General features: G+C 38.3%; 1 protein-coding gene across 17 annotated transcripts in view; it reads right to left on the reverse strand.

The window, feature by feature from the left end:
* Nucleotides 1-8,376: 8,376 nt before the first annotated feature.
* PLCB4 (phospholipase C beta 4) overlaps nucleotides 8,377-14,547 on the reverse strand; it is a 388,953-nt gene continuing 382,782 nt past the window's right edge. For 14 of the 17 annotated variants that reach the window (XM_070587870.1, XM_070587861.1, XM_070587872.1 and 11 more), the window contains 2 exons: nucleotides 12,077-12,113; nucleotides 8,377-9,883 (listed from right to left, as the gene is read on the reverse strand). In XM_070587870.1, coding sequence (XP_070443971.1) covers nucleotides 9,795-9,883; nucleotides 12,077-12,113 — 126 coding nt within the window. In that variant the 3' untranslated portion in view covers nucleotides 8,377-9,794. The remainder of the gene's footprint in view (nucleotides 9,884-12,076; nucleotides 12,114-14,547) is intronic. The other 3 variants (XM_070587877.1, XM_070587869.1, XM_070587879.1) reach the window with 1 other exon arrangement.

The raw sequence follows: 14,547 nt of genomic DNA on the forward strand, positions 1-14,547 counted from the left end.
TATCTCACATCATATACAAAAATGAATTCAAAATGGATCAAGGATCTAAATGTAAGAGCTAAAAGTATGAAACTCTTAGAAGAAAACAGGCGTAAACCTTAGTGACCTTGGATTAAGCAATGGACTCTTAGATATGACACCAAAAGCACAAGGAACAAAAGAAAAAAATAGATAAATTAGATTTCATCAAAATTAAAACCTTTTGTGCTTCAAAGGACACCATCAGGAAAGTGAAAAGACAACCCACAGAATGGGAGAAAGTTTTTGCAAATCATATATCTGATAAAGGACCAGTATTTAAAATGTATAAAGAATTTCTACAACTCAATAATAAAAAGACAAGCCAATTTAAAAATGGGCAAAGTCTCTGAATAAACATTTGTCCAAAAAAGATATACAAATGGCCAATTAGCATTTTAAAAGATACTTAATATCATTAATCATCAGAGAAATGCAAATCAAAACCACTATGAAATACCACCACACACATACTAGGATGGCTATGATCAAAAAGACAGATATTAACAAATGTTACCAAAGATGTAGGGAGGTCAGAACCCTCATACATTGCCAGTGGGTATGTAAAATGACGCAGCCACTTTGAGGATAACAGTCTTACAGTTTCCCAAAAGTTGAACATACAGAGTTACCTCATGACCCAGCAATTCCACTCCTGGGTATATACCCAAGAGAAATGAAAACATATGTTCACACAAAAACTTGTACATGAATGTTCATAGCAGCATCATTCATAATAGCCCAAAACTGGAAGTAACCCAAATGTCCATCAACTGGTAAATAAATAAATAAAATGTACCATCTTCCTTTAAAGCTTGGTATATTGAAAAAGATGTAATTCTCTCTCTAAAGATATCTAATGAATATTATTAAACATCTTATTGAAACGAAATTTGTCCATCAATCATTAATGATGTATCGACATAATACATTTTTTCAAAAATTTAAAATCATGTCTTCATACACCAGGCAAAAATAATGAAGTGATAAGATTTAAATATTCCTAAAAGGGATTCCTTTGATTATTACTGTGGAGTTCTCAGCAAAATTGGTAATAAACACAGCCATAAGTGATCTTTAAAGACACCACTCATCTAACACTTGGGATATGCCCAGAAATGTATGCTCTTTGCATTCAAAATTGCATTGAATTCCCACAGCAGCCCTTTGAGGTATGTGGCATTATGCCCATTCTGCAGAGAGGAGGCTCAAATTCGGTGAGGTTAAGAAGCGTGCTCAAAGTCTGCAGCTGGTAAATACCGGAGTTAGGATTTAACCCCTAGTCAGTGTGATGCCACACTGATCAGGACAAGTAGAAATTGCTGTCTCTTTGCTGATTTCAGTTTTATCCATTTCTACTTTCCTTTACACTGTTACTCAACTTTACTGCAGAATCCCTTGGAACTAGTTATGTCCAATTTATTTCTCTTCCAGTTTCTTTTTGGTCTGACAGCTGCCTCTTTTTCTGCGTGCATCTTCCTACTCTTTTCTCTGGCTGTGTCATTTCTTATGCCTTGTCAGAGTCTCTGAGTTACTCTTGTATTTGTTCAAATCGTTTTCTGTTGGTAAATCAGAGAGTTGGCTTGGAAAAGGCTGGAAGGGAGGAATAAGAGAACATATTCTGCGTGAAACTCTGCTTCCCCTCCCTCAGCACAGGCTTTGCTGCTCTTTCTTTCAGTGGAGCAGCCTCTCCATGGAGGAGAAAAGCATGCTGATTTAATTTTAAACTCAAAACTCTTCTAGATAATTACGGCTCTTAGCTGGTTCCCACTTAGCAACAGGCTTCAGAATAAGCTTTGTTATTTTGGCATAATTCTTTCTGATCTTCTGAATGTATACACGTGTTTTTTCATACTAAGTTATATTTTAATTTTCCCAATTTTATTGTACTGTATATTTTAATTTTTCCCAATTTGCTTTATACCATGACCATACACCTATTTTCCAATGTATTTTTAACATGGTTTTAACTGAGATACATACATGCAATAAAGTACACAAATCTTAAGTGCGTAGTTCCATTAATGTTTACCTATGTAAACATTCATGTAACCACCAACCAGCTCAAGTTATAGACCAGCAGTTCTCAAAATCTTTTGTCTCAGGATCCCTTTACACACTTAACTTATTTTTTCATTCTTTTTTTTTTTTTGAGGAAGATTAGCCCTGAGCTAACATCCACCGCCAATCCTTCTTTTTTTGTTGTTGAGAAAGATTGGCCCTGAGCTAACATCTGTGCCCATCTTCCTCTATTTTATATGTGGGATGCCTGCCACAGCATGGCTTGATAAGCAGTATGTAGGTCCGTGCCTGGGATCTGACCAAGCGAACCCTTGGCTGCCGAAGCAGAGTGTGCGGACTTAACCGCTACACCACCAGGCCAGCCCCTACACTCTTAAATTTTTAAGAAACTCAAATAATTTTTTCTTATGTGAATTATGTGTCAATATTACTATGTTAGAAATGGAAACAGAGGACATTCAAAATATTTATCAATCCAATAAAAAGTCATAATAAACTCATATGTTGATACAACTAATATATTATTAAAATAGCATATTTTAATAAAAATAACTACATTTTCTAAAACTGGTGAGAAGAGTGACATTGCTTTCATTGTTGTAAATCTCTTTAATGTCTGGCTTCAGAGAAATCATCTGAGATCTTCCTTCTCATTCAGTCTGTTGTGATGTCCTTTTCATTGAGGTATATGAAGAAAACTTGGCTTCTCACAGAGAAGGACTTGAGACAAGAGGACCTAGCAGACTCTCTGAAAGCCTCTTGGGGACACATTGGTCCACAAAAAGATCCTTAGTGTACACTTTGAGAACTAGTTCTATAAACCATTCCCATCATTCCAGAAGGTTCTCACGGAGGGACCACTCTTCTGACCTCCTCCTTCAAGATTAGCATTACCTTTTCTTGATTTTCATATACATGGAACCATAAGGTAAGCACTTTGTGTGGATACATCGTATTCTATTGATTCCTTCTTCTATTGGTGTACATGTGAATTGTTTATAGTGTTTTACTATTATGAATGGAGAACATATTTTTTGGTGAACAGATGCACTCATTTCTCTCGGAGTGGAATTGTTGGAACATAAGATGAGCAGGCAGATGTTTGCTTAACAGACTTACAAGCCATAAAAAATATTTTTACGGTTGAATTTTATTTCAGCATATATTATTTAGCATAAATTATTTAACAATTTCTACTAGAAATATCTAATATATGCCTCTATATTCTCTTTTAAAATGTTGCTTTAAAATCAATGTAACTTCCATATACTTTATATTTCCATTGCTAGACTACTAAATTAAAAATACCTGTTTCCTATTTTATGTGATTGGACAAAGTGATGTGGTAAAGCAAGTCCCCACTTACCTGGATGCCTTCCATTTTTCTGGCGTGTCTAGTCTAGGACCCATAATTCAAACAAACAAATCCAAAAACAACTAGTGAATATTAGCAGCCAAGGCTGTCACATGATGTAATTTTATTGACCAAGGAGTCCAAAGGAAGGAAAGAGAAGGTTTAAAAACAAAACATAGGGGGTGGGGGTGGGATAAGAGGGGGGAAGTAAAAGAAGAAGAAAGACGTATATGTCATGTGACAAAGTTGAAAGCATCAGCAGTCCATGTTAGAGAAAGTGACTAACAGACCCACGGAGGGTGACAAAAGAAAATAGACGTAGACGCAATGAGATGCAAGGGACACCAAACATGGTGGCTTAATAGTCCAGGGTGATTTATTGGAAGAGAAAACTATGTCCCACTCCCATCAGTGGTTCCAGTGGCTTTTTTTATTAAGTGCAATCTCTGGAGCTCTGAGATGATGCTTTTCTCATCTTCACATTCCCAAGGCTTGGCTGTATCAGTTAGCTATTACTGCCACAAAACAAACCATCCTAAAACTTAGTTTTAGTTTTAGACTCCATAACATCCATTTACTGTTTCTCCTGAATTTATAAGTTGCCTGGCTAGTTCCACTTGTCTGGGAAAGGCTTGGCTAGTCTTAGATGCATGCTCATGCATCAGCTGTCAGTGGGTGGGATGCATGGGGCAACTCAACTCTGTGTTTGCCCATCCACCAGCAGGACAGCCTGCACTTGTTCTCACAGCAGTGGCAGAGATCCAAGGGAAGAAACAAAAATGTGCCTCTGCCATGTCGTTTGTTGCTCTCCCATTGGCAAAAGCAAATTACATGGCCAAGCTCAGACTTCGGGCAGGAGGGCTACCAAAGGACATGGATTCAGGAAGGCATGAAAAATTGGGACCATTAATGCAACCCATCTACCAGGCTGGCATGGCCTAAAACTATAATTACATATACTTTTAAAAAATAGTGTGTTGCTAGTAAAAACTAGTTGAAAGTGTAGAGGACAATAGTGGGCTCCTAGTAAATCTGATCAGTGAATAAAGTTAGTTCAATGCTGAATATACATCCAATATAACTATTTGTGTGATAGTCAAGGTCATGTAAGTGAATTCATAATATAGTGTTACAGTTCGTAGAGATCAACATGCTATGTCATGGGCACCAGAACCTAATACAAATATCAAGTTTTTTCTAAGGGAAAGCAAAAGATAGTGTTAAAAGCTATGTGTAAATTTTGAGAAAATTAGATATATACATCGCTTGAAAGGAGTAAACTGTAAGTATTTTGATGGACCAGTATAACATTTCTTCATTCAAATTTTATATCAAAGTTTAGAAACAACCAAGGGTCAAATTCTTTTTTCCCTCATTTTATTTTTGGTACATTCTGATTTACCTAAAGCTGTTGGTTCATGGTGTGACTAGGTATACAATATTAAATCGGACTCCTTTGGAAGATTTTTCCAAAATTTATCTTGGTGGTGACTTTAAGGCTCTCAAAATTTCCAGGATGAAGCTGCTCGGGGACTGTCCCTTGCCCCAAATTTCCAAGAAAGTAATTCGAGAGGAGAGAAAGAGGCTTTGTACCATTTATTGAGATAAGCATAGTCACCTATTTTTCCTTTTAATGTAAAAGCAATGATGCTGCTATTTTTAACCATCTCCCTGCTCCCTCCTCTAATATCTTTTCATTATTCTAACCTATGAAGCAGAACAATTTTCATGAAATATTATTAAAGAAGATAGCTCATAAAAATTCATCCCAGAGGCACTACACAGGATTTATTATGACATTAAAGATGTAATTATTAAAGTTTGTGCTTGGGATTCTGTTAAATGCAAAGCATCAAGGAGAAGTTGCAGAAAAGTGTGGCCTTCTAAGCTACTGAAGGCTTGGAATGAGGCCCAAGACACCCTCAAAACTGCAATAATGCAGGGCATTCCCTCTTGACTCTCCACAGTCACAATTAATGTTGATGGGTCCACACTGTTAAGTGCCTGTTGGCCCACTGTGATAGTCATACTGTTTTGAAAGGACACTAAAAATAAGAATTGAGGAAAATTGGTTTTCTTGACATTGAGAAGTCAAAGCACAAGAAAGCTTATTTTAGCCTTTCATTCAGGTTTTCAAAGACATTCCCTGTCCAAGAGGCTACACAGCCTGTTACCAATCCTTCACTGTACCTCACAGAAAATAATTTAGTCATTTGAACATTATTGACTCCCTGTTCTTCACAAAGCAAATGAACAGAGCCTGAAAAGAAATTAATCTAGGCTGGTGGAAAAGTCATATGCTCAAATAGCTCTTAAAGTGTAAATGGATAAATTCAGAAGGGCAGAATATTTCTTGCTTGGGGAAATGAGGGAGCTTCAGAAGGTGGCATTTTTGGAGGTTGCTTTGTAAGGACAGAACATTACGTGATGTGGCTAGCAAAGATGTGTGTTAGACGTCTGTAAACAGGGAACAGTGATAAATCCAGACTGGCTAGGTGAGCAGGCAGGTAAGGGCCAGGAACTGAATGCTGATATCAGTAATTGCAACTTTATTCTTTAGGTGGTGGATAGGAATTCAGCTTTTATGGGCAGAAGAGTAATATGATCAGAGTTGTCATTTTGGGAGATGAATCAGTGTGTGTGTGTAAAGGGATGTGAAGGGCAAAGAAATTCAATAGGAAGTTACTAAAAATTCCGGGTGCTGGGGAATGAGAGAAGTTATAAGGGACGAGAGATTTAGGAACTCCCAAGATTTAGGGTAGATTTCATAGGTTTTATCAACAGACTGGATGTGGGAGCAAATGAAGCAGAACAAGATGGCCCCAGGGTTTAGTGCCCAATATGGATTAAAGTAAACAAATGAGGACAGATGGAGGAAAGGTCTCTATTTTTGATTAATTACATACAATGTGCATGTGGGCCATTTGTTTAACTCTGAAAATTTGAGAGGAAGAACCATAGCTTAGGGGCAGAAAGGTCAAGGCTAAAGTTAAAGATTTGAGAACTGCAGAGAAGTAGAAATTGAAGACCTGTGATTGGATGAAGCAGCTAAGGGAAAACACACACAGAGAAGCTTCTCTGAAGAGAGGGTGAAAGATTTCTTTCAGTTTTTGAATTGCTTTCAGGGAAGCTCATGGCTAAATTTCAGACCCAACTGCAGAAGTGTCCCTGAGTTAGGTTTTCTGATCTAATGTTTCTTTTGTGCCTCGTCTTTAAAACTTACTCCCTCCCATAAGGCTTGGGATGTAACTTGTATACTATTTTTGAAATACTATATACTTCATGGATTCCAAGATACATATATTTTTCACATTTTAACATCTCTGAAATTGAGATGCGTCTTACAATCACTGGATGGAATGCCATAGTTTAATTGGCAGCATGTTTTCATTCTTTATGGTATATAAAATAACGGTGTATGTTATAATCAATGGTGTCTTAGATTTGATTTGACCTCCCAATGGATTTCCCTGTCTTGGCAATCCGGTGTCTTTTCCATGAAGCTTTTTATCCCTCTAAAATGAGAAGAACAATCTCCTTAGAGAAGCAGCACAGTCCTGTATGGGCATTCCAAACTGGCATGAATGGGCAGCTGAATATCCTTTCTGGGCTGAGAAGAGGGAGAAAGGTAAGAATTGAGATTCAAGTGCCCTGATTGGAACAAAAAGTCCTAGGGGGCAAGATGCAGTAGAAAGCCAGATAGGCTGGGGGCCCAGTATAAAGCAGGCTTGCTTCTTGCTTCTTGGGGCATAGCTCTATGAAATTGCAGGCCTCCTGGAGAAACCTCCACGGCATTGGAACAGCATGGCGCTAGTAGCTGACAAAGGGGCAGAGGAGGTATATAAATGATGGACCTGAACTAGCACTTCTGGGTCCCCCACAGCCCACAAAGATCCAGAAGTTCCTGTTTATCTCAGAAGAATGCTGGAATGAACTGAGTCGGGAATGAAGACTGGGCTGAGCAGGGACCTTGGGACGCTGGGATGGAAGGGCCCACTTCGCAGAGCTGCAGTGCAGTTAGGACAGTGCAACAGCGGGGAGACAGATGCTCCTCTCCACTGCCAGAGGACACAGGAGCGTCCCCTTACGCCCAGATGCCAGCTAGGGAAAGAAGCAGGGAGACCTCTTGGACAGGGAGGGAACTCTAACAGGGATTTGACTTTGAAATGATTGAATATGCCTCTGAAGGAAAGTGTTTTTTAACCTGGAAGAGACTGGGTTACTTTAATTGGCATGATTTTTTTCTTTCATAAGTGAAAGTGCAGGATTTGAGTGCGATAGGAACTTACAATTGAAAATAAAACACATCTTTTGTTGTACATTTGAGCTGTGTGTACATTTTAAGCCTACTACGATGGAATCTTCCGGCGGGTAAGATGTCTCAAATACTGAAAGTAATCTGGGTGAAAGAAAAAAGAAGCTCTGGAGATAACACTGGAACAGAAATACTTCTGGTGGTGTAGGAGGATGAAAAGCCAGTGAAGAAATGATCAGAAAAATGGGAAAACTAAGGGCACCTCTCAGAAGCAGAGAAGAAAAGAGGCAAGTAATGGATTCAGTCAAGGGCTACAGAATGGTGAGCTTAGCTCTTGGAAGAAGCCATTCCATTTGATGAGGAGGAGCCATTCGGAATCTTTGAAAATTGGCCATCCAAATGAGGTGCTATTTTAAAGTCATAATTTTTCTTGGGCTGTTAGTGCTGAAAGATACGTACTGTAACCCCACTGTCTTACATTCCAAGGAAATGTGGAACCAGAGAAACTTCTCAGAAGCCAGTCCAAATTGTAAATATGAGAAAACGAAAAACAAGGACCTTCCATTTGGGAGTCAACCAGTATCAGCCTATTTTGTGTCACTTGGGGGAAAAAGTGTGTTGTGGGTATGAATAAGCCTCCTTTGAAAATAATGAAGAGATCATTTGTGGAAAAGGCAAAAACGTTACTGGAAAGCATCCTTGGGAGCAAATACTCTGACAGGTTCAATGTGTTTTAATTTTTTATTAGAGAAGTTGGAAGTTTGGTTTCAATATTGACGGTAACATAATTTTCTCTGCTTTGTTCAGAGGAACACACAGAATCAGTTTGTACAAGCATATACAACAATTCAGTTGGTGTTCTGTGTCCTACAATCAGTAATCTGATTAGTTCTAGACTACCAGGTTTCCATGCGCTCCTCTTGGCTTCGGCGGCATGGCTCCATTCCCAGCGGAATACTTCTCATGCACTGTCTGCCACACAACTACAGCAGGCTTAAAGACCATGCAGATTAACACTGTAGCAAATCGTCTTGATATTTAACAGACATAAAAAGGTTATTTCCTGATATGAAATTCTGAAAATCTGCATAAATATTTTTGTGTAAAATTAAATTAGTTATGTATTTTTTTGAAACTAGAACTTGAAGTATCAAGAATGCCCACATAATTCATATACACATATATATAGACTTCTTCATTATGCGAAAAGTCTTGATAGTCAAATTATATTCTGTGCCATACGTTTATTGAACCAGTATTTATTTGGCGTTAGGTTAACTGTGCCTGCACGGATTAGTCTTAATTGGTGCTTGTGCATCATGCAAACATAGTTCTAGGATTCCTGTTTACTAGTCTTGTCATGTGGCAATACTTAGATGATTTTGCTCTATAACAGTGTGAATTAGGAGTATAAATACTTTATACATGGTCACATTTACAAACGTTTGCCAATAACCACTTCACGATCTTTATGGTGTAATAGTGAATTGTAGTATCTGGAATCAGCAGAAGCAATTCCTATAAAGCAAGGTCAGGTGTAATGTGCCTAACAGAGTTCTCCTTTGAGTACTGATGACTTTTGGCACAGGTACACTGTTCTATTTTTCTATGGTTCTAATAATTTCCACAACTTTTACAGGAAATTAGCTCCTTATGGCATGGTAGAGACATGGCACTTACTGATGAGGTAACTTAGCTGTAGAAAAATTCTGCAAAATTATTTGTTTAGCAGATCACCACTTCTGCTGATGAATTTGTAGACAGAGTTGGGTTTTTACTAGTGCATGCGCTCGCTATTAAATTGCTAATGCACTATTTTTGCTGCAGCTCAAACATGTCCTAAAGCATCACAAAGCAGAGTTGTGAACACCAAGCTCATTGACTTGTGATGGGATTTATGGCAAACATGTTTAAGTTGTATTGTCAGTGGTTAAATTCTGCCTTACTGGAATAGTCAGTTTTGTGGATTTGTAGCTACTTGTGGTTGGCCAAGGAAATTCAATATCCCAAAGGTTAAATCTCTGTGGTTTCAGGTAACGTCTTGTCTACACACAAAAGGAAACACAAAGGACAACAGCTTTCTTCCATGGAATTTGTGTCCAGAAGTTTGGTAGTGATCTTTTGATGCTGCGTGGTTTTGCTGTGTCAGTTTGCGTTTTGGAGTTTCATACTACTGTTGCTGGTCTGCGGTCCATCTCGGCTTCCAATTTCACCATCTGCTGCATCTCCTTCGCCTGTAACATCAGAAACATGGCCTTACAGGTTGAAATCCTTTCCTGAAGGCATGTAGCATCCCTGGCCTCTTTTCTCCCATGAAACTGATGCTGTCACTATGTCCTTGCTACTCAAAGTTTAGTCCATGGACCAACAGTATCAGCATAACCTGAGACCTTATAAGAAATGCAGAATCTTGGACTCCACCCCAGACCTACTGAGTCAGAATCTGCATTTTAACAAGACCCTCAGGAAATTTTTATGCACATTAAAGTTTGAGAAGGTCTGGTCTACACAGTGCCAGGAAAATCATTTGAAGAGAGGCTGAGCCAGTCACTCGATATTTAGACTATGTCACGTCAAAATGTTTGATTTAGTTTCTACAGACTAACATGTTGCCTTGACTATGTATAGATAATTTGATCACTTTTAGAATAAGTGTTGCTTATACACAATTTATTCCCCAAGTAGCCTAAAATTTAATTAAAAGTAATTCCCTCAGACTCTAACCGACAGAGAAGTTTAGGTGGGAGTATATCACATTGGTTTGGCTGGAGTATCCTGGAGGTAGAACATTACAGGAAGATGTATGGTTCTTGGAATCCTATCGTCCAAAAACTATGCCTATGGGCTTTCACTTCTCTGCGGTAATTAATTTGTTATAGGCTACCCCAGGAAGGAAGCCATGGTGACTTCAATCTCGTGAATTAAGACTGTCACGAAGACAACCAGCTGGTTTGGGAGGTAGAGAGGTGTCAGATGCGGGGCAGGTTCTGGTGACAAACAGTTGCTTAGCAATGAGGGAAAATCTATGGGTTCATTTCAACTCTTACTTTCCAATTAAATGCTTTTGCCCAATCAACACATATATCTTTTGGAGGAACAATAAAGTTCCCTTGTCCTCTTTTAGTGACACATCACTTTGAAATAAAGGACATTTAAGAATAGAAACATGGATATACAAAGGTATAACTCAGAGAAGGACTCAGAAGTGCTCTGATGTTACTATTCGTGTCTGCTTAGGTACTCCAACTACATGGAAGGTGAGCAGGAGGGTTGGATCAACTCTGGGGATCATACATGGGTATCTGAATGTCCCAAATGAAGTCCTGTTACAAAATTAGTTTAACCCATGGACCATAGTGATTTCTTTCCTCTTCTGATTTTTATATTTGGCTTTCAATTTCATTTTGGTGAGGATGGATATAATAACACCAAAGAATACTATCTTTCAGCTTACATTTGAGAAGGATGGATCCCTCTACCCAGATTTTTTTTTATGCATAAAGTATAGTAATACTCTAATAAAGAAATGAAGAAATGGAGAAAAATATACAAACATGAAACTATGACACAAACAGTATTTATAAGAGATGACAGTGAAACATTATTAGCTCTGGAAATCAAATACTTTTATGTTCAATAATAGTAATAAAGGATTCCCTATGCTTCTCCCCTTTAGTATTTAAAGACAATGTCGAACACAATTTAGAAGCAAGAATCACATGACACTAAAAGATTATTCCAAGAGCCACATTCTCATATGAGCATGACCATTCATCCCGATTTGCCAGCGACTGTTCCAGCTTATGCCTGTAGTCCTGGCTAGTAAGCAGTCCAGTGCCCCTTTTCACTCTCAAAACTATCCTGGTTTGGACAATCAATTATACAGTCACTTTACTTATGAGGGGTGATTAGGGTCCTTGGCAGACCTGATCGAGCAGAAACCATGACAAGAGTCATTGTGTAATAACATTGTATAATGTTCTGCACGCAGACCATAACTCTCTGTCATTAAAAACCATCAATGAACTTTTAGTGGGGTGCTTTAAAAATTAATTGCAGTCACTTTAATGTTTGTGGGAGAGCTGACTCTGTGACCCAGTCTTAGCTGTGGCCAGTTCAGATGACAACCGTATGTCACTGTTCTTGATGCCTGGCTCTGTCTGCATTAGCGTGACTTGAGTTTTCCAGGTCTGCAATGGGAAATGCTGGCTAAAACTCCATCAGAAATAATTCTCTAAGGAATTTGGGCATTTCGATTTCAATATTATATCAGAAATCCAAGCATGAAATAATCAAGCTTTTAACTCCAAACCCTTGAGATATTAATTAGTTATGACCAGATGTGAATCATAAATGGATCTGCACCGAGGATACTGACATAGTGGAGAAGGAAAGCAATGTCTTGCTTATCAGAGTTTCGGTCCTACCTTGCGTTTGGGACACTGCATGACAGGATTTCAAAAGCTGTTTGTACAAAAATAGTAATGTCAAAATTGAGTCATACATACAAAACAAATAAAATAAATGAATACTGAAGTGAATTTGAGAAATGAATGCAAAACCATATACAGAAAAGCAAAAGGCTAAGAATAAAACATGTATACAACCATCAGTGACAAACTTCCCCCGAGTTGATCTCAACAGAAAAAAAGAACAAAACAAACAACCAATGCCTACTGACCCGGACTGCACCTCTGTACTGCCGCAGTGAGCGGGGATCCCTCCCTCTAGAAGACCCCTCACCTCTGTTGATTAAATGATAGCACTGATGACAAGAATCAATTTTTAAAACTTGGGTGTGACAGTCATGGAGCTGTGAATGTTTGAAATGGTACACATCAAGAAGATGAGATACCGTGTGGCTGGGAGGTCCACAGGAAAATTAAATTGGAAAAAAATCCCTGACCTTTAGGGTTTTAAATGAATAATTGGCTGACCAAGTAGACAAGGCCATTAGGTGGCTTAAAAAGGACACAGGTTAGGATCCAGAATCAAGACCAAAATATATTAAAACTTGAGTTGTTTCCGCCAGTGCCCTCAGCACTGGTCTAGTTAACTAAGTAAATCCATTCCACGCTTTGCTTTGGGGCGACTGGGAGCACTCATAGTGTGGAATGGCAGGAGAGCAGTAAGAAGCCATAAAGGGAGAGATTAAGGGGGAATGTTAACATTAATTTATCTTTGGCTTAGAAACAGAAAAAGTCTTGGGGTTTAACAATGGTTTGGGTGATTGTTATAAAAGTTTGGGATTGTCTGGAGACAGGGAACTGTTTTCTGCCAATGAAAGGTTTAGTTGGTCATGAAGGGAGCCCTCCTACATAGCTCCAGACCTTGCCTATTAGGAGGGAAAAAACGGAGTCAGTGTTTGTATTTTTTGCCCTGTGCCTAAGACAGTGTTTTCACACACTGAGTAACAGTGAATTGAGAGCTCTCTGACTTTTAAATTCCAAATATGTATATATATATATATTTATGTATTAGAAAGATCTGGGATTAAATTTGTTATGGAATAGGCCATATTTGTAAAGCAAAGCTTAACACAGAAATTCGAGTCCACATTCTACATTTGCCAGAAGCATCAATATATCTTGAATTCATTTTCATTGAATCCCATTAAATCTTGATCAAGTCTCAAGCCTTCGCGTGTTCTGTGCTTTCTTAAGCTTCTGTGACTCCAAGTACCAGTTGTGGGTGGTAGACATTACTTATGACATATTGAAAGGCATTATATGAATTTTTGGAACAAAAAGCCACTATCCTTCCAAATGGTCAAATCAGTACAATTATCACTAATCCAATATCCTAATGCAAGAACTCTAGTGCTGTTTGAATTATCCATGTATGGGGATAAAAGCTCACAGTGATTTTTTTATTGTGTACTTTGGTTCTGAGACCAAAACCACCAGGTAACTGTATTCTCTAGCTCTGAAATACACCACCATTGTAGTGATGAGTCATTTTTAGCACATTTATATTCTTTAGTCAAACTTGTTGCTAAGCAACACAATAATTTCTAAGTAGTTTCTTAATTTAGTTAACTGAAACATGACCGTGCCTTACCTTCATTGTGCCTTCTTCTAAGGCAGCCTTATCCCCACCCAGCCCTGAATCACTGAAGTAGATTCTAATGTTTTGGAGACGGTGGCTTTCGCCTTATTCATATTGTCATTTTCTCCCCAGGAACACTTTCTGAGCAGTGCTTTAAGAGCAAAAACATAAGCTGGGTAACTTGTACCAGAACGTGATGTATCTATGAGTTGGTCAAATGAACTGGACCCATGGGACAATAAACATCTAGTGTTCCCCTGGGGATCTGTGGACTGTTCATGAATAGAAGCATTTAGCTAAAAAGGAAATGTGAAACATAACTCAGAAGGATGTTGATGAATAACACTTCTATCCACTAAAAAGTCAAGAATCTGAAACCAGAAGTTGGATTTGTTACCCAATTGCAATACAAAAAAAAGATTTTATGGTTTTATTTTCGCAAAGGTACTTTTTAGTGTAATTCCTACTTAAGTGTTCTTCAATGGAAGCCATTTACTCTGAAAAAATATACTTAAATAGGATTGCCTTATAGATGGAGGGAAATACGAAAGAACAATGTAGTACAAGTATGTATTTCATCAAAACCTCTTTATAGTTTCTAGATGGAAGTAAATTATCTAGAAATAATAACATCCAAACCAGCTATATCTGAAGAGTGAAATTTGAACTGAGATAGACTGAATTTTAAACTGCAGCTGAGGGTCATTTGGCTATCTACGCTAGAGGCATTTCCATCACATTGAAATGAGACTGTGGATGGCTGACGGGCTGCAGCCCATTTGCGATGGAGCCCACCTGCCCTCTGCTTTAGGTAAACATCCATTTATCTTGGTGTTGGTATATGCCTGAT

The sequence above is a fragment of the Equus przewalskii genome, chromosome 21 (genome assembly GCF_037783145.1).
Source record: "Equus przewalskii isolate Varuska chromosome 21, EquPr2, whole genome shotgun sequence".
In the NCBI taxonomy this organism is placed as follows: domain Eukaryota; kingdom Metazoa; phylum Chordata; class Mammalia; order Perissodactyla; family Equidae; genus Equus; species Equus przewalskii.